This window comes from Athalia rosae, chromosome 6 (genome assembly GCF_917208135.1).
Source record: "Athalia rosae chromosome 6, iyAthRosa1.1, whole genome shotgun sequence".
In the NCBI taxonomy this organism is placed as follows: Eukaryota; Metazoa; Arthropoda; class Insecta; order Hymenoptera; family Athaliidae; genus Athalia; species Athalia rosae.
The window spans coordinates 17,577,890-17,597,652 of record NC_064031.1 but is presented as its reverse complement, the minus strand read 5'-3'; the positions used below and the strand labels follow the sequence as shown (position 1 = coordinate 17,597,652).

General features: G+C 37.1%; 1 protein-coding gene across 10 annotated transcripts in view; it reads right to left on the bottom strand.

The window, feature by feature from the left end:
- Positions 1-19,763, bottom strand: part of LOC105693217 (protein lap4) — a 27,380-nt gene extending 7,617 nt beyond the window's left edge. For 5 of the 10 annotated variants that reach the window (XR_007278886.1, XR_007278888.1, XR_007278887.1 and 2 more), the window contains exons 1-26: positions 19,396-19,763; positions 19,076-19,193; positions 14,721-14,799; positions 14,518-14,607; positions 14,278-14,398; positions 13,880-14,172; positions 13,644-13,777; positions 13,449-13,560; positions 13,137-13,312; positions 12,820-12,980; positions 12,615-12,725; positions 12,291-12,533; positions 11,953-12,192; positions 11,757-11,835; positions 10,984-11,148; positions 10,649-10,824; positions 10,393-10,530; positions 10,166-10,321; positions 10,005-10,085; positions 9,126-9,926; positions 6,803-6,910; positions 6,540-6,719; positions 6,032-6,076; positions 5,517-5,675; positions 5,042-5,422; positions 4,801-4,956 (exon numbers count right to left, since the gene is read on the bottom strand). Coding sequence is in view for 7 of the 10 variants with exons in the window: in XM_048656709.1 (XP_048512666.1) it covers positions 4,801-4,956; positions 5,042-5,422; positions 5,517-5,675; positions 6,032-6,076; positions 6,540-6,719; positions 6,803-6,910; positions 9,126-9,926; positions 10,005-10,085; positions 10,166-10,321; positions 10,393-10,530; positions 10,649-10,824; positions 10,984-11,148; positions 11,757-11,835; positions 11,953-12,192; positions 12,291-12,533; positions 12,615-12,725; positions 12,820-12,980; positions 13,137-13,312; positions 13,449-13,560; positions 13,644-13,777; positions 13,880-14,172; positions 14,278-14,398; positions 14,518-14,607; positions 14,721-14,799; positions 19,076-19,193; positions 19,396-19,557 (4,665 nt within the window). In the remaining 3 variants the exon portion in view is untranslated. Of the gene's footprint in view, positions 1-4,800; positions 4,957-5,041; positions 5,423-5,516; positions 5,676-6,031; positions 6,077-6,539; positions 6,720-6,802; positions 6,911-9,125; positions 9,927-10,004; positions 10,086-10,165; positions 10,322-10,392; positions 10,531-10,648; positions 10,825-10,983; positions 11,149-11,756; positions 11,836-11,952; positions 12,193-12,290; positions 12,534-12,614; positions 12,726-12,819; positions 12,981-13,136; positions 13,313-13,448; positions 13,561-13,643; positions 13,778-13,879; positions 14,173-14,277; positions 14,399-14,470; positions 14,608-14,720; positions 14,800-19,075; positions 19,194-19,395 lie in introns of those variants that run through there. The other 5 variants (XM_048656710.1, XM_048656712.1, XM_048656714.1 and 2 more) reach the window with 5 other exon arrangements.

Here is a 19,763-nt window from a genome sequence, read left to right as displayed (position 1 = left end):
CGTTATTATCATTATTATCAACATTATTGACCTTCTTACTAAAAGTGAGTTCTTGTATCTCGTTGAATCTCACTTATAGGTAGTGGATTTGTCTTTTGCTTCCTTAATCAAATTCAAAGTATGAAACGGATTACTCAAAAGGTTGTAAAAGAACATAAACCTCAATATGGTAGCACATGAACTAAAATTTTAGCAGGAATTCTGTTAACTTGTGCTATGAAAGTAATGTTTTCATTAAAAATACCACGCAGAATGAAGTTCACTGAAATATCAGGATAAAATACATGTCCTAGGTTTCATTCTCATAAGTTTTACTGGAAATCAATATTGCATAATAATCAAAGGTTTCGCACATTTTTGTATTGGAACTTATTATATGAATCTAGACTGTACCACAGCTAACACTACATCACCAATTTATTGGAGTACGTATCATCATCATTATCGCAATTGCCTTCTGCAATGAGTTCATTTTACTTGATTGAGAATTTTACTATCAAAACGCTTCGTCTCTTGTATTATATGGTCCATCATGATAATATAAGTCGATGATTTGTATCATGATGGAACAAAATAATCGAACCTTTGTCGAAATAGTTTTCTTCCGCTACACACTAGCCATTTTATCACAATTAGGAACATGTTAGTAGCTCCTCTGGATAAAAAAGCCAAATCCAGATTCTATGACAACTAATCACATAATCAATCGATCACTTGTATTTTGATAGAGTATCAAACGAGTCAAGTCATACATTGTAAGATAATTTTCCTATAAAACATGCTAACTACGATGAGAAAATCCAATTAATTCAGCAGGTACAATTATCTTTTCTTATATTTACAGAAGATTCGTTCACATCTCCACGCTAATAATTTTTCTGCGTTCCCTAGATAAATCAATAGTAATATTTGATATCTATACCTGTACACTAATATGTGCAACGTTAGACCATCAAATATTTTTGGTCACAAAATCGGACATTGTACAACTTTAGCAATAAGGACCTACGATTCTGATTGAAATTATCAAACCCACCCACGAAAATTTAAGTGGCAATTCACTGGACCTTTAACATCAACATCATTTTATTTTATGTTTAGATAAATAATATCTTATATGTATAAACATCTGGTCCATTAGATTTACGTTAACATTTAACATTTATAGAAAATTTATAGATACAGTACATTGATTTATATTTTCATAATGATATGAATGTGTAAAACAACAAATACAAGTAAGCTGAAGTATTCTCCAGACACACTGTATTCTATGTGTTTCTGTGTAAGTTCGAATAAAATTTATCTCTTTCACACTTTTTTTCCAGCACTCACACCGCACACACCCACACGAACACACATATATTTGCAATGCATGACAAAATTGATACTGTTAAATTTATCATGATTTATGTAACTTCTGGTAAGATGTGTGGTGTTTATACTTCCTTACAACTAATTGTAAGTAAGTATGCGCCAAGTGTCTGAATGTCTGGGAGATGTTACCGCTTAATCGTGGCTCGATGAAGTTATCTTACATAGAGATGTACAGAAAATGCATTTCCAAAAACAACCATTCACCCCCACATTTCTCCCAATTTTTTTAAAATATATCAAAAAAGATAATCAAACTGCGTGAATGATCGTAACTGCATACATCATCAGTATAAAATTTACTTCTTGTCCTTACTTAATTTGTTTCATGGTAAGTCTTGAGATGCAACAAGGATTCTTTTGCTGCAGAAACCATCTGGATCAAATATAATCTAGTCCTCGTCATTGGGTATTTGAAAACTGAATTGATCCATTTTCAACTACTGAATCCAGCGATATTTGTGGCAACCACTCGTAGTGGATAACAGAGCAGTGATAGTCTTTGTTTTATGACTCACTGAATAACTTATAAGGCGTATTTATATACACTCCTATGAATTCAAAAATTCAACTAGTTTCAGCTAGCGAAAATATACCTATATATGTATATTCGATCACATTATCTCGCACTACATTTTCAATTCATAAAAATATTTGAGAATTTCATGAGCAGCTTCAAAATTTTCTCCAACTATTGGTGTGCAAAACTCGGAACTGCTCTTGCCATAATTAGTTTATCGTAATATTTTCTTGCAATTTTTACAGAACATTGACTTCGGCGCAATCCGATCGACTTCATTTTTGATTTAAATCTGGAAGAAATACTAGATGATTCCAACAATTTTTGATTTTCATAGCACAGTTCAATTTTTCTTATCATTCACTGGTATACATATGTATATACTGTCCTTCTGAATTGAAGAATCAGTATTCATGAAATGGCGTCAACATTGCCGTTCGTTTCCTCTAAAATTCTTACTTCCGATGGTTTCAGCGGGTTTTCATAAGGTTTCCAGGAAAAAAAGACTTTCCGTTAAACTACGTCGCGATAATCTGTCAAAAACGTCTTACTTTATTCTTTGAGATAAGTCATTGATGTTTTTATTCCATCTCAGGGCATACACCGGTAGCCAAAAATAAGGTATTTAGTTATTCACAAGCAACATCATTCCTATTCTGACTGATTTGCAATTCATAGTGAGCCAGATACAACTATAGATATATTGAACCATAAAATATATCTATGGTACAGCGTAAGAATCTCGGTTCTATATTTACCAATATGCTGAATTCTATTCGATCTTCAAATGTGCATTCTTAGGAAGAAATGACCTAGGATAGTACAAAGTGCATTTACAACTGAATGAGACATAAGTATTTGGAGTGCCCTGTATGGCAAAATCGACACTGAATTCGAAACATATTTCATATGTTTAATATGGGTCAGAGTCTTTGAATGGCTATAAATGCGAATGGTGCCTTTGTATGTCCTTAACGATTTTTAAGATCGATTGAATCATCACCATAGCATAGCTGAAGGGATTTGTTGACCCGAGCTTAAGAGAGATATATGATTTTGACGAGGTAGATATCACACTTTGCTAATGTTTTATCTTATTTCATAAAATAAACAACATTTCGCCTCAAGTCAATTATTAACATCGCACGACAATCTGCTTGGCAGCTTGATGGCAGTTTTGATAACAGAGAATAACAAGGTACTGTATAACGATAATATATCAGAATTTGCTAATGGCATACCTATATGTATGTAATTGTAGATAACATTGTATAATATAATTAATAATCGTTTATGGCACATAAGTCCGCAGGGCAGACGCAGGGAATACAGGAAGAGGATGGATAGCTTGCTCTTGTTATAGGGCGGCCAAAGTTGTGCTATCATCTTCCGTTGTCTGCAAATATGTCAACTTTCGTTTGTTGCTCTTAAGAGCATGCCAGACATCGATAATAAATATCATGCTTGACTCAAGCAAATTAACGAAAAACTGATATCGGAAACTTGTCAAGACATTAACTACAAAAATAACAATGACAACAATAATAATAATAATAATGATAATAATGATAATAATAAGAATAAGAATAAGAATAATAAGAATAAGAATAAGAATGATGACGATAATGACAATAACTATTATTCTAATGGTAATACTATACATTTCGGTACACATAAATTATTAGAGATTCAGTCATGCCATAATAACACACAGTACCTACAGTTTGCCCAGCAATGGTGAATAATTGTAATGGGTGTGTAGATAAGTTTCAGTGGATTACAAGTGTATTGATAAGGACCGCTCTGAATTGAAGTTAGTCATAAAAGTTTACGGCCGCTAATGATTATAAGTCATAAGGACAGGAATCCTCGTGATAAAACTGTGTATAACTCACACGAATTGCTAGTCAGACATTTGTGACTTGACAAAAAATTTCTCAACGTTAAATAAATGCAGATGATTGAAATCTAGACATTAACAATAGACACAAAGGGGCATATTGTTTGACATTGTGGCTAGACATAATTTTCAAATCCAATTCAATCGTGTGCAAATAATAGTCGAGAGCTTTGAAAGATATGTCAGATAAATCAGTTGTGTTAGAAGGTGTCGCGAAGCTGGAAGTAAATGGCAAAGTGAAGAGTTTATACAAAATGTCCTTAATATTCAATAGCTGGATGGTAATATAGGTGCCTTTGAGAATTTACAAAAGATGATGTCAATTTGACAAAAACAGGTTACTGTTGGGTGGTGATAGAAACAATATATATTATATCTATATTCACGTGGAGAAAAATTTACGTATTATTTACAGTGCAGATGTGAAAAAAGCACATCTCCTTTGATATAAGCTCTATATGAGTTTCTTGTATTGGGTAACTCAAGAATTGATGTAGCACCAAACATTGAATTGAAAATGACTACCACATCAAAGATATTGGTTTCATCAATGAATTATAAACGAACTATTCTACAAATGAGAGTCTCATCATCAGACGTTGCGCAACCATTCAAAACGGTTGTGGTGACAATCGATGGAAAATGAATAAGATGAACCAAAAAAGACCACAAAAAGTCATGTTTGAACAATTAAGTTCTCGCAAAACATCCCTTTTATCTGTCAAGTTCAAGTGAACTATGATACTGACAAGTACTATTCATCTTTCGAATTGGTCTATGAAATTATAGGTAGATAGATAAAATAGGGGACCTCTGGTTTAATGTTTAAAATATAAATTTGTAACTGGATCAACCGACATATCTCATAGCATGCATTCCAACCATCATGCTATCTTCAATATTCAAGCCAACTATAATTATGCAAGCATTGATTTATTTTTTTATTCTATATTCCACAAATACTCCGAACTTATACTTTGAATTCAATAAAAGCAGATGTACTCACAGTAGCATTTTGGGGTGCTAAGGTGTGTTTGGTCATCACTATAGTGGTTGTTTTCAAGTCCTTTGTACCACCTGGGGATTTTGGAGGCACGAGCAAGTCAACTGGGCTATTTGGCTTGTTCACCAAAGATTCTGCTGCTCTCACAACGTCTAATACCTACAATTATCAATAACAATAATGCCTTCAATGCATAATTCCAAATTGGCAAACGAGGACAGAATAAAATAACAAAAAATATTACTTTTTCAGGAGTAGATTTTTCTCTGTATTCTATGAGGGTTCTTTCTTGCTCTTCTTGTTCCCACGCAACTAATTCAGCTTTCATTTCTTGTTCTTGACGAAGTGTCGCTGTGTCCTCATCGTCACGATCCAAACTGGACACACTCTGCGACAAAGACTTGATTTCATCAGCCGTCGAGTCTTTATACTCTCGAGATACTTTAGACTCCTTCGAGTCTCTACCTCCGGACATGTATAATGCGTGTTCCAAATCGTTTTTGTCGTATCCTTTACAAACTACCAAGGTTATCAAGTTCCCCGAACATCGGAGAATATTAACTGCTTCTTGATGTGTGGCACCCAGTAAAGATGTACCATTCACTTCTAATAACCTCATTCCAACCTGAGCAATGCATAAAATCAATAAACATGTAGGCTCAATTTTCGATGAAGTGAAATAAACAAGGATTGAAATCTGGGAAAGCATTGGATATTACCTTCAATTTGGCGTCTTTCTTAGCTGCACCTCCGGAGTTTATTTTTGAAATGAAGACACCCTCGTCCGTATGATCTAGTGGATTTCCTCGTTGCCCCCTCAGTCCGCCTTTTATATGCATGCCAAGTTTTTCTCCCGGTTCTTTTACTATTGTCAATTCCTGGAAAACAAGAGAAGCCAATCACTTGAAGGCAAATCACTCGAAATAATAAAAGGTGGTCTTATAAAGTTTGACCCCTCAGTCATCTTGGGAAACAATGATCACAGAAAAATATTCGTACCGTAATTATTTAGAAAATGACATTGTTATACATGAATGGATGAACACCATAATCCTGATGTTAGGACGAAATGCCCCAGATTCACACATGGTATATGCACACAAAACGTTGTACATTTTAGAACAGATAAGGTCTTCAGAATTCATCAACAAGTATGAAACATGCAAGCACTTCAGCATCCACCCTTGCACTAATCGTCTAAGGGAGGAACAGCGGAACATTGAACACATCTTACCATCGCTTTACTTACTGTCACTGGAATGTACTCTATTTCGACCAGCTTGTGAAATAAATGATATGATATGACACATAGTTGAAAAGTTGATATGGTAGATTGAAGAAAACTTCATGCTACTTAATTTAGTGGTCGTAGTTGAAAAAAAAGTGGTTTCAATTATGTAATCTTGTAGAAAACTGTTTGCTATATTCAGCACGAAATATGCAGAACGTAGGAGTTCATACGATTCAACAAAGAAATTGACCAAATAGAAAGGTCAAGAATTGCAGATAAAACGAAGTTGTGCCCGTTATACAGACCAATTTTTACATACAAGCATAGCACTCTTGACTACAGCAGTGTGATTCATAACGCTTCTCAAATGTTATTCTTTACTGTGCTTTTAAGCACAATACAAATTAGATAGCCATATTTCATTATAGTTGTAACTGGCATTTCAAAAGCAGTTGAATTTGCATGGAACACACAATAAGCATTGTATAGCCAAACATGATATATCACTCACCTGATAACTATCTGGTAGTGGATCATGCTGGATGGTAAGGGTAATTGAATCACCAGGCCGGAGAAGTTCCATCACAGCTTCCTGATGAGTGGCTTTTGTGACATCCGTTCCATTTACTTTCAAAATCCTATCACCCATTCTAAGTTTTCCAGACTTTGCTGCTATACCATCAGGCACAACCTAAATAATATTTTTTGCCAAATTTTTGTCAACAATCTACGGATTTAGTTTTTCATTATAATATTAGAACAGTAATAACTTACGTGGGATATGAAAATGCCGGGTTCTTTCACTCCAAATGGTGTGCATGAGTGGTCTGTTCCTCCAATAATACTAAATCCAAGTGATCCTTCCTTCACCAGTACCACGTCCTAAACAATCGGTACTGAGTAATGAAATATCCAACCGAACGGAGTTATCCTCGTTATTATATGTACAAGAAAAGGGGCCGATGTATTTTTCACGAAATTCCGGCAAAACTACCATTCAAATTGATTTTGAACAAAGAGGCCAATTTTAGGGTGGACAGGAAAACTAAAAGGAATCAAAAGTTTTTGCTTTCTTAGGCTTTCAAGAGATTAATATGACAAAGGGAGGCTTCATCTTCAAGAAGAAGCAACAAGCGGCAACAAGAAGAATCTTCTTAGGGCTGAATCACTTACCAAATTGAATCAATAAAATCGGCTGGCAATTCTGTAAAATCTCTAACCCAACTCGTATTTATTTAATTCATAATGAAAATAAACAAAATTCTTTCATGTTATACACATGGTAATATTTTAATGTGATTGCAAAGATCAGTAGCTTAAGGTTGAAAGAAATTTATTTTCTGTAAATGAAACAGCCCTTCTGGAAAATCAAGTTTTAGCTACAAGTTTGAAGCTGTGCTCTGCTTGAAGTACTGAAACAACTGTAAATCCAAGAATTACTATCTATGGTAACGTGATATGACTTTGAAAAAAAAAAAAAAAAAAATTGAGAGTTGTTCATGTGCAATTCCAATTTTGCGTATTGAATATATTGCTCAACATTAGTTTAATGGTAGTAGTTCCGAACAATAAATACCATAAGTTTGGATAATGTAACAATACTTACCCATTTCCATGTCAGAATAAAGCCTTAAATTTTTTACGGAGTAAGCTTTAAAGCTAGACAATTATGAAAAATTTGTTATCGAAAATCGTACAACACAGTTCGAAAAATAATCAGCAAAATAAGCAAAAGTTAAATATAAAAAATTAGCGCTCACATTGATAATTATCTATAGCCTACAAGTTGATAAATAATAGGAAAATATTTATCACTCATAGGGTTTTCAATGGACAGTTCTTTCAAGAATATGAACATACAGTTTGTTGCCAAATAAATTCAATACGATCCCGAATCTAAATCACGATTCGAATCTGAAATTAATTATTGTCTTAACAACCCATGCTCGTGGAATCTACACATGAGCAACATCGTTTGCTACCTTTCAGATGTTATACATTTTGTTCCAATAAATATGCAACGTTTCTAAGATTGTTCCTGTATATTGGACCTAGGATTCTGTTGATTGATACTATGTCTTTTGAACTCATTTTAAAAATTTTCAATGAACCAAAAATTCTGACCTCCTCATCAGTATTATATTGACCTTGTTTTTTCTTTTTAAAATATCTGCAAGTTTTGGCAATGATGCTGTAATTCATTTGATTAGGTCATAACTTGACTATTTACAATCAGTGAGATCGGGCAATAGTTTATACATGGAGTCTCACGTACGTAGGGTGCGTGAAAATTCGATAAATAACAAGTTGGTTGTTCAAAAAATATGCTGAAAATTTTTGATTGTCATCAACTAAACTGGATGTATTCATGCATTGTTAAAATAACTTATGCAAGATGGAAATTTGTTATTTCAAAGCGATAAATGAAATTGGAAATTAGTCATCCACGGATACAAAATTTAGTGTTAAAACTTTGCAATATACACAGCAACACAATAATGCAGTGATTCGGTGTTAAATATATGTACATTGATATTAGAGATGATCTTGTCCCATATTCAAAATATTGACCCATGTGTTATTTAGATTATACGTGAAAGCTCTGAGTGTAGGCGACTGCAGAATAAAGCTGCTATGAATGTTATGCACAGATTACGAAGAAAATATATAAATCTGTTCCGACTGGATGCCAGCATGATGTGAAAATTCAATCATATGGATATGTGAATTAAATGTTAATATAAAAAACTTGCTTGCTGTAAATGTATTATTTCGCTCCTAGCAATTCCATCTTTTGCACGATATGCTGTATCTATATAAATTGTCAAATGATGGAAACAAAGTCTCTTCAATAAGTTCTTGATGGACTTGGTATAATAAAGAAATGGCAAATGTTTCTGTTAGGTCGGTGTCTACAGATACTCAAAGTGCAGTATTATTACTAGTCCTACTGTAGAATTACGTGTATTCACACCTACTGAATATACGGTAGATAGATTTTTGTTACGTGTGTAATGTGCTGGCTAGCATGTATACGTGTATTTTTGGAATACTCGTTAAGGTGATATCTGCATGCAGCGAACTATGAGGCACATACCTCAATGATGACTGGCTGAACCAGCTCGTTGTCGGTGATTCTAGTGACCACTGTTTCGGTAAGAGTACTCTTTGTGATGGTCTCGGTAACTTTGCCAATGGTGGTTGGCGCCGGGAGGAAGTTAATATCCCTTGGAAGGTTATCGGGTTGCTTGATAGTCACTGTGACGACGGGGCCCTGATGGGATTCTGGCGAGGGCGAGGATGTCGGAGGTCGGAGGAAATGAGCAGGGATCATGGCCTGAAATTCCTCGTTGGTGATTGGCTTCGGTACCTGTATATCCTCCTGTGGTGAGCCTGATCTCGATTCTGTCTCAACAACAGTCGGCTTGGGTACAGCAACGGATTCTGTTTGAGAAACACTGTATCTTGGAGCTGGTTGTGGTTGTGGCTGGCTCGCACTACTAACGCCTGATGACGTTGGTGCGACATTTCTGAGTGGATTTACAAGTTCCGTAACTCCGTTCATTTTCGAAGCTCCGTTTACCACATCGGACTTTGTTGGTGGCGGTGTTTTAGATGTCGGGCTTGGCGATAAATTAGTATCACCATCGATGGAACGACGGTAGCCCGCATACCCGGGCCTATTCGCCATATAACTGTTAGCATTGTAAAGTCCCGTGTAAGGTCGCGGTGCTCCGATAACACGAGGAGATTTTTCAGATGGCGTTTGTGGATTGCCTGGGTTTGCCTGGGAGAAAGGTATTTCACGTTCAACCACCAGTCGAACGAACCTCTCCAGACCAGTAAGCATACCCACAGCTTGTTGGTGCTTTGCCCCTGTCATTTCAACACCGTTTATCTATAAGTAGAATTTTCCATAAAATATTTTTTTCTGAGGATTGAATTGTTGATAATTTAGAGGTACATTTTACATTACCGATATGACTTTATCACCAACTAATAATTTTCCATCTTTTTGCGCGACCCCTCCATCTGTGATTCTTGAAATGTATATTGCCTGCAACATTATTAAAATTACAACTAAAGATCTTCGCTGGATATGATTTATCTGTGAGTTACCCATGCGCGACAGCTTACATCGGTATTGTCTTTAAAAGATGGAGAACTCTTGCCTCCAGCGATACTGAAACCTAACCCATTTTGGTCTCGAATAAGTGTCGTGTGAACCAATACAGGCATCATCGGTTCGTTACTCGCTCTAGCAGCTGGTATGGAGTCAGGGACTTTTTTCATCTACGAAAATTATTATAATTCCTTAATGAATTGTAACAAGAAAAAACTCATAATACAAAGTATGAATTTACCTTGGGAGTTTCATGAGGTGTTTGACTATCTCCGTTTTCAAGATTGTGAGAGAGTTCGGTTGAGGATACATATGACGTTGCACTGGGAGCTCGGCTGGTACTCAAACTTGAGCAGACTGAGTCTTTCCTTAATGATGCCTGTAGAAACATGAGATAGTTTCAGAAATTTAGATGGTTACGGAGCAATTTCTAAGACTTTGAGAGAAACGCATACAGTGTGAATAAAATGATTGTGTCCTCTGCCCAATTACTGTACCTGGTCAAATGGCGGTACTGTCTTAGTGACTTCCCTAAGAACAACCAAGACAAGAACATGGCCACAGGCTTTTAGAACTTCAACCGCATCATAGTGGTCTACGTTTACAACTGATACGCCGTTAACAGCTATCACTTTATCCCCAAATCTGAGACCAGCTAAATCCGCAGGTCCGCCTAAAATATAACGATTAATTAAAAACATGCTTTCTGTAATTACTCACACGTTTCATGGTTACTTGAATAATAAGGTATAACTAGCTTGTCACAATTGATTGGCTATCGTTACTAAGTTCCTATGTAGCAGTATACGGGAACACTGTGAATGGAGATTACCGTCTGTAACACGTGAGATGAAAATTCCTTCGTCATCCCCCTTAAAAGGTGTTGATCCTCTACCACCAGCTATGGATAATCCCAGCCCTCCTGTTGTTCGTTCAATGTGAATTTCATACTGTTCTTCCCGCAGTCCTATTGGTGGCTCGGCATCTGACATTCTATCTGCAAGCAGCCCGTAGCAAAATAAATTGATGATCATAACATATATTCAGAAAAAGTTAGGTACTAAAACTACCAATACTGGCTCCAAACCGTTTTGTATCAGTGCAATAGCTTAAATTATATTCGAAATGTCAAATTACCTCTCTGCTCTTTTCTTTTGATGAAAACTTTGAATATACGCGGCATGATGTGAAAAATTTTACAAACTTTCTAGCTCAACACATACAACGATATTCAATGACAATTTATACCACTCCGAGCGTTTCTCATCACCGACGATATAATGTTTCAGTACTGACATAGTACACTATTTTCGAAAGAGATTAATCATAGCTGATAAGCTTGTGTACAGATAGCTGATATCATATCACCGAAGATCCCTACCTGACCAAATACACTGAGATATGTTATACAGAATAGTGTCAGCCGAATTTGAAATAAGTCTGGTAACTGGTCTGAGATAAGTCTGATTGGTCTATTCTAAAAATAGTTGGGCCCTTTTATCTTATTGTAGTACCAAGTCCAACATTTCAAAAATTAATAGTGACGAAATGAGGATGGAAACGAATTATCGTACAGATAGATGTGTGACAAAGTTTTCACCATACCTGGACATTGCTGATCTTCCATAGAATCTATATGGGGTGAAGGAGATACCGGAAGGTCATCGCTCTTTTTCATCAAAGCCTACCAAAACGTAACAACGGTTTTAAAGATGAAAGAAAAGGACTTCCAATAAGTGATATGAGCATCTACAAAATCAATCATAATAGTAGAAAAATAACAAACAGATGAGAAGCTTACCTGTGCAATGATGGAGGCAACTTTTTCCTTATCAATGGAAGTGTGGATTCGTTTATTTTTCAAGTGATGGGGGGTGTCTCGGCGATGCAACCTGTTCGGTTTGCCCACATCACCGACACTTATTTCATTATTTGAATCTTCTGTTACTGAAAATTCAACATGCCTTTGCATATCATCTCCCTCGGAATCCTCGTCCCTGACAACAGCAGCAAGTACTGATTTTTGGACATCCACCTTCTGCTGAACATAAGGTCATAAGGATATAAAGTTTGCGGTATTCTTGACAGATCTAAAAGACACGCAACAGTGCTTTTTGAATAGAACAGCTCAATCTTCACCTCCAGAGAATCGGGATTCAGAGATGGCTGGATAGGAAGACCAACGGGTTCGTTTGAAACAGGAATATCATCCAGTTTGTTTGATGTCTCAGTCACCGAGACTTTAGTTCCAACTTTTGGCATCTCTTCATAAATTTGTAAAGATTGTGGCTCCTCCTCTGTAGAGACAAAATTGTCTCGATCTGATACTTTTATTGCTACCTCGGGTTCCATTTTGTCCAGTCCAAAAGTTTGAGACACATCCTAGGCAACATGATAAGCATTATGAATGGATGCCCCAACATTCAAGTTTGTCTCATGATAGTTCTAGTTTGTTGAAATTACCTGCTCATCGGTCGATCCAGAACGACTGTCATTTTTCCCTTTACTGAATAACTTGTGAGCTTTGGCTTTCAATTCCTTGGGATGTGGCGTATTTTGACGGACAAACGGTGTCTGCGATATAGAACGTGAAGTTGTGTATTGTAATACAGCTCTCATTAGAAACGAAAGAAAAAAAAAAGGATACACCGAAAAATGAACCATTCACCTCTTTATCGGCGTCTGGGGCATCGTCTGTGAATTTAACAGAGTGTGTGCGTGATGCTTCCCTCTCTTGCCAACCTTCGTCGTCACTACTCCCTACTTCTCTCATTTCTTCACCTTCGATTGCATCCCTAATGCCAGCCAACATTCCCAATCTACCTCTGTCTGTAATAAGGATACAAATTCAACGTATAAAAATAAATATAATCCATTGAAAAATGATAAAACATTCAGCATTTCTATATTTTATTTAAATAGAGATCATCACCTCAAAGAAATACGAAAACAGAATAGATTGAAGAACTTGATAAGATGACTTACCATGTTGATTGTCAGGATGGAACTCCATTTGTGGTAGAAGAAAGCATGTAAGTACCTCCTGTTCCGTTTCTTCCTCTATGTCTGTTTGAAATGTGAGCATTGGCTGTGCTTGGTTTTCACTTAGCCAGACTGCTTTTAGATTCAAGTTGATCAAGGAGTATGGCAAGTACTGTAACCTGTCGAGCAATGTAATGAGTAGCTAGATTCAGCTGCTCGGCATCGTGAAATTTGCAAAGAATACAGACACCAAATAGAAAGAACGGTGCATTTCTCGGCAGCCATCCAGTGTCGTTAGTAAAATATACCAAGTACCTATTTCCAGAGACATCCAAGACGTGTAGAGCCGTGCATTGGCCAACTTCAGTTGGAAGATATTGCAACTTATTATCGCGCAGAGAAAGAACTCCTAGCTTTCGTAAATTTCCTACAAATCAAGGACAGGTAACGATTACAACTATTTTATCAGGACAGTTACTGAGCAGCAGAAAATTACTAGTATTCATTTACCGATTTCTGTTGGTAGAAACTGGAGGCTATTCCGATCGACATTCAAATTATTCAATTTCAACAGACTTCCTATAGATGTGGGAAGTTCCAAAAGAAAATTTTCGGTTAAAATCAGCTCTTGGAGATTTTCACATCTGAAAAAAGATATAAAATTTGGAAATAATCATCTTTCACAGTTAATTGAAATCAGGGTTGCATGTACAAGGTACGATTCCCCAAGGTTTTCATGTCCGTACCTTCCGATGTTGTGATTCAGTGTTGATAATCTGTTCTGATCTACTTTCAATATGGTTAGTTTTTTTAGTTCACCAAGACCATCTGGTAATTTTTCAATGACATTCTGAGATAAATGCAAGTCTGTAAGTGACCGGAGACCACCAATTTCTTCAGGGAGATCCTCCAATCTGTTTTCTGAGACATCTAGGCACGCGAGAGTGGTCAACTCGCCAATCTGAGGTGGCAAATGCTGCAGCTGATTGTGATCTAACCACAACTCTTGAAGTGCTGGCAATTTTCCGATGTGTACTGGCTAACACAAATTTAATTTTTTTCCATTCTAGTTTCAGCGTCAAATATAAAATTAATATATTTTATCGCAATAGTTTAATGCAAATCTTCCACTTCGAATACTTACTAGTTCTTCAATCTCATTGTCACCAAGATCTAATCGTTCAAGTTTTGATAACTGGGAAAGTGATTCTGGTAGTGATTTGAGCAAATTTTCTCTCAACTCCAGTGATTGTAGTGCTTCTAGGCTGTATCAAGAAATTAATTTTCATTTAGCAACTTATGGATGACGCTAAAAATGTGAAATATGAATAACTGACAACATCTTTATATTTCTTGTCAATAACAAGTTCCTTTGTGATAGTACCTCCCAAAATCAGATGGCAAGTTAGTGAGTGACATATCATTTAGACCCAGAACGGTGAGATTCCTCAGCTGCACAAACCCAGGCGGCAATCTGAAAATATTATTTCATTGCATTAAAAGGCAAATGATCATTATCCATCAAACTGCAGTGACAAAGTATCTGAGAATTTAATCTGTAGATTAATAGCGCTTGTGCTTATGTACCTGGGAATAGGATTGCTGCTGAAATCAGCGACTTGTAGAGCTCGCAAATTTTTGATGTTCTCAGGTATGTCTGGTATGTCTGTAACACAATAGTGAGCATGATTGATCTGGAAATAATGTGGTATTTATTTAGAAAACATATCTCGGCTTAATAGTATCTGCTACCACTATTTTAAGTATAGTATCGATGTTCGAGGATTTGAACCAAAAAGAAAATAAGAGATGAAGATTGTTTCTTTAGTTCCAAGTACAAATACTATGATCCGAGCCGATGTGGTCTTTTTAAACAGTGAAAGGGCACACATCATTACCTCTATCTTTATTTGTTATTTCGCGTGATCCACACAAATGTTTGATTCAATTTATAACTGTAAGTCACATGGATATACTTTTCGCGATTAGGAATTTAGAGAAAATTTCTTAATAATCCGAAAAAGCAAAACCTAAAAATAAAAAGTTCTTTACGCTAATATCAACACGGACCGAAAGAAAACACGTTTATTCAAAGGCCATTAAAGATGTTTGAAATCTTGAGGTAATCGAATTCACGGTACTCCAATGTCCGAAAGCTCGCTAGGATAATAACGCAGCTATCCTTCGCCTCGAATCTCAGCCTTTCACTGTACGTTTAAATCCCAAGTTCAACTCGGGTCGGTCTGTATGACGGTAAGTTCACTCTCCAAAATAAAAAATACGTATTTGACCACTAAAAGATTCATATCCCGACTGGCTATCTCTGAATTACCTATACATATACCACGCCTAGACGCACTGGACCACATGTGTAAATGCAGTGCAGGGATTCCTGAATCGCATCAGCTATTTTCGAATTCAAAAGCATTCTGCTTAAGAAGAGAACATCGGGCAGAAACCGAAAAAATTATCGTGGTCGCAGAATTGGGAATTAATTACACGTATACATAGAGATATGTATACATCGATATAGTATGATAGCATGCGTGCTAAATGCGTATAAAGGCATCCGTGAGCTAGGCCTGCAGCATGAAAATAATATACACACTTCCGACGCTCCTCCATCAGCACAATGTTCGTAACAATTTCAACAAGAAGCGTTTCCGCCGACGAGAATAACGGGGAAATTTCACTCCGGCAGCCCGACCGTATATGCATATACATACATACATTCCTGCGTGCTATACAGGTTGAGATAATAAATAACTTCCCTTATAGAAACACATAGAAATTTCAATATTACTATGATGGATTGGATAATTACTGATGGATATATCTACATATGTATGCCTATATGTATGCGATAATAACGAGGATAGTATAAACGTATAATCGGACTACAGTCTAATTGTTTTTCATTGTTCGTACATCCCTTCAATCGTCAAAGCCTCCAATATCTTCATTCATCTGAAATAAAAGGTATTATCAGTAATCGATAGAAGCACCGCAAAACTAGCAGTTCGACGTTCTCGGATCATTTTTGTGCCTGGAGAAAGTCCTGTTTCTTACTTGTAGCTTTACGATCCGGTCTCGAACTAGTCCGTTAGTCTAAGGGCAATATAGGGTCCAGGAGCAAAACCTGTTGCAGAACGAGTAATAATCTTCTATTCATTGGTACGAACCGCGGCCGAAAAAGACTTCCGAATATTCAGGTCTTTAATTGCAAATATAACCATGGCGTATACCTATATTCGTAAGCGCGTTGCAATACTCGTGAAAACTTATAGGGTAGCGATTCGATGATCAAAGAATGTCATAAAAATGATCCTCCAAAAGCGTACACGATTGCAATCGAGAGTTTGAAGATATAAAATTCATTGGGACGTCATTGTAACGCCAACTATACATACATATAGTTGTGAGTTTTAATCAATTCCGGAGGTCTGTTGAACATCAGGTTGTTAATAATATTTTAATTTAAATCGGCAGGCTGTAATAGGTGCGCACCTAAACGGTTCAAATTATCCTTGCGGGACAATTCGAAAAAATCTTGAAGCCAAATTTCATAATGACGGTAAGTGCGGTAGGGACGTTCTTTGATCGTAGGACTCGTCGCACCTGCAGCATCACCATCATCATCATCGTAGCGCTCATCAGCATCTGGCTGTTGCTCCGTCCAACTATAGTTATTCGAATTCGTCGACAGGCGATTCAAAGCAAATTTTCGCCGTTTATTTACAAATTATCATATTTATTTACAAGTCGACCTTGTACTTCTCCGACGATTATTCGACTGCAACTTACAATTGGTCGCGCATCTCAAACAATGGGTGGAACAAATCGTTGACTGATTCGAACGGATACAACTGGAATGTGGAAGCGGAAAGTAATTAATAACACGAAAATTAATGCGCCCCTCATAACTAAGGATGGAGGGTGTCTCATAATTGGTATACCGTACGTGGTGGAGGGAAAAATCGAGTCGTGCGAATAAATATGCTGAACCTACGATCGACGTGTGTAATAAAAAATAGAGTGACGTTACAACCGATTCATTGCCGCACTACTAAACGTCCCTGTGTAAACACGACGGATCTAATTGTAAGAAGTATACGCGTGAATCGAGGTTCTATTTGCATGACTCGAATCATAGGCATATTTGGTATTACAGTATTTTATTGGGTATTGGATATGTATGTACGTACATATAACTCGATAATACGTGTATAAGTCTAATTGACACATATTATGTATACATTCAGGAAAATATTGCGGTAAAGAGCTGATCGGCAATCGTTTAAATCGAAAGCCGACGACAACTCTATCGCGAGAGAAGGCGATTCGACCGTTCAGAGACTGCTGTTGAAGGGAAAAAAAATCGAGTTCTACCATATGGAGAGGTCTATCACCGCGGAACGTTGAATAAAATTATCCACGCCTAGTTAGAGCACGAAGTTGAACGAGATGCGAGCGTACATAGCATATACGGTATTAATAGAAGTAAAAATTGGAATCAAAGACATATGCAATGGCTGCGAAACAACCGGTTGGATTTATTATCCGCGCCGAATAGAACGAGATGAATATATCACTGATATTTCCCCTCGTATTTCCCACTTCACAGGTGCGTTAGTATAGTTAGCCGTTTGACCCCCGCCCCTTTCAGAGCAACAAAGCAGCGACGTTCCCTTGATGTAAGGCATTTTAACGACTCATCGGCCTCTTCCCAACACTATTTTTCAGTTGAAGCAATTTTCGACGGATGTTCATCGATTGCTCAAGAACTGTCCATGAACCGTGATATAGGGGTGAATTAACCCCCGTGGGGGGTGAACGTGTGAAACACATTCCACGGTCGCAGGTGACACCCGAAGCCACATAGAGAGTCAGTTTCGGTTAGACTACAATATTTAATATACTCAAATCGGGAGCAGTTGAATCGAAGAGATAAAGTCACCGCGGTTATCTACATCTGTTCCAGATTGTGTAATAATTCTGTGGATCCAACATGCAGGAATTACCTCTCCCGAATTCGTTGAGACTCTCTGATAACCATCGATGAGAGCTTAGCGCCAGCTCGACGCCGCAGATACGAAACTCTGAATATAAGAGGAAACAATTAATTGGGTAATCGAGACAATTATCCCTGAAGTACCTTATACTGTCAACGAGTTCAAGACAATTGATAATTTTCGTGAATGAGTTTAATCCGACCAAAATTACGCTATACGTACGTAGTTTTCCAAGACACAACCAGGTCAATGACGCGATGATACACGAGATAATAATAATTTTAAGAACTTAATTACAACAGACATTTCACGATTACAATTACCTAGTTATCACAGACACGGTATAGCGTAGGTGAACTACCTTATTCGTTTATATGAAAAATTCTCAGGTGGTATACTGAAAAATCTATACATGTACTGTACGGTTAATTAATTTAATCCCCATCATAATAATTGTTTAAACTTCAAGGTAAATCGAATCACGAAGCTCCGTCGCGTCAGCGTGCGCCTGTCCTGTAACAAATAGTAAACGACCCCAGTGTTGGGAAAGGTGGATTCACCGCATAGTATCTGGAGTCGTGTATCGAGTACGTCGTCGCCGTCGCCCGTACGCGCAGAGCGACGCGTGAGCGAATTAGGGCAGCGGCCTTCAGTCGGCTTCCGACTCTCCCGTACAATGGATGCTCTGTCACACTCCGAAACAGAATACCTTAACAATCCGATGCACAGTTCGAACGGTTATGAATTTGAAATCTGTGATTCCAGTTGTTTCAGATTCTCAAGTCGATTGGTACGTACGTACAACGGCGATTTAATATTTCCCAACTTTAGGCGGAGAGATGTGGAATCGCAAAATAGAGCTAGAAGCTAATGACAGATGAAGATGGAAAGTAGTAGAATGATATTGACAGCTATATTAGGAAGGCTCACCGTTTCTCGATACGTCCAACTCCACGAGGTTTTCGAAATTTTGAATGTCGGGCGGCAAACGATGAATCTCATTGTCACTTAATCCTAATCTTCGCAGTCGTTGCAGACGAAAGAAATTCTGTAAAAAATCAACGAAGATTTTTGGATACGTACGTACAAGGTCATTAGAAATAACTTCCACACGCACGTCGATCTGTCGTTGACATTGTTTAAATTTTATTTCAGAGGCTATCGACTTGACGTAAAACATGTTAGTCATTAATTTTCAGATAGTTTATAAAATCAATTTCTGTTAGAAAAAAGCTTTTCTGTCTTCATACCTTCGGTAAGTCTTGAATGTGGTTGGCGTCTAGTAGTAATTCTTCCAAACTACGTGAATAACGTAGAATATCTTCTGGAACGCTCGGCAGCGAGCAGTGACGCTTGTCAACGTATTCCACCTGCCTGTTACACCCTTTAAAAATTGGTATACAACGAAACATGTTTTCGATCACACAAACACAGCATCGAACCTAATCTACCAATCACTCAGACGATACTCTATTTGCACACATTTCTAATAAAATGATTGATATAAAACGACCAGCACAACACACTTTCACGCCCTTCTCGGCTTCAAACACAGCTTGTGTCTCGAAGTCTGACGTCATCACGTCCGACCAAAACGACACGGCAAACACGGCGTACA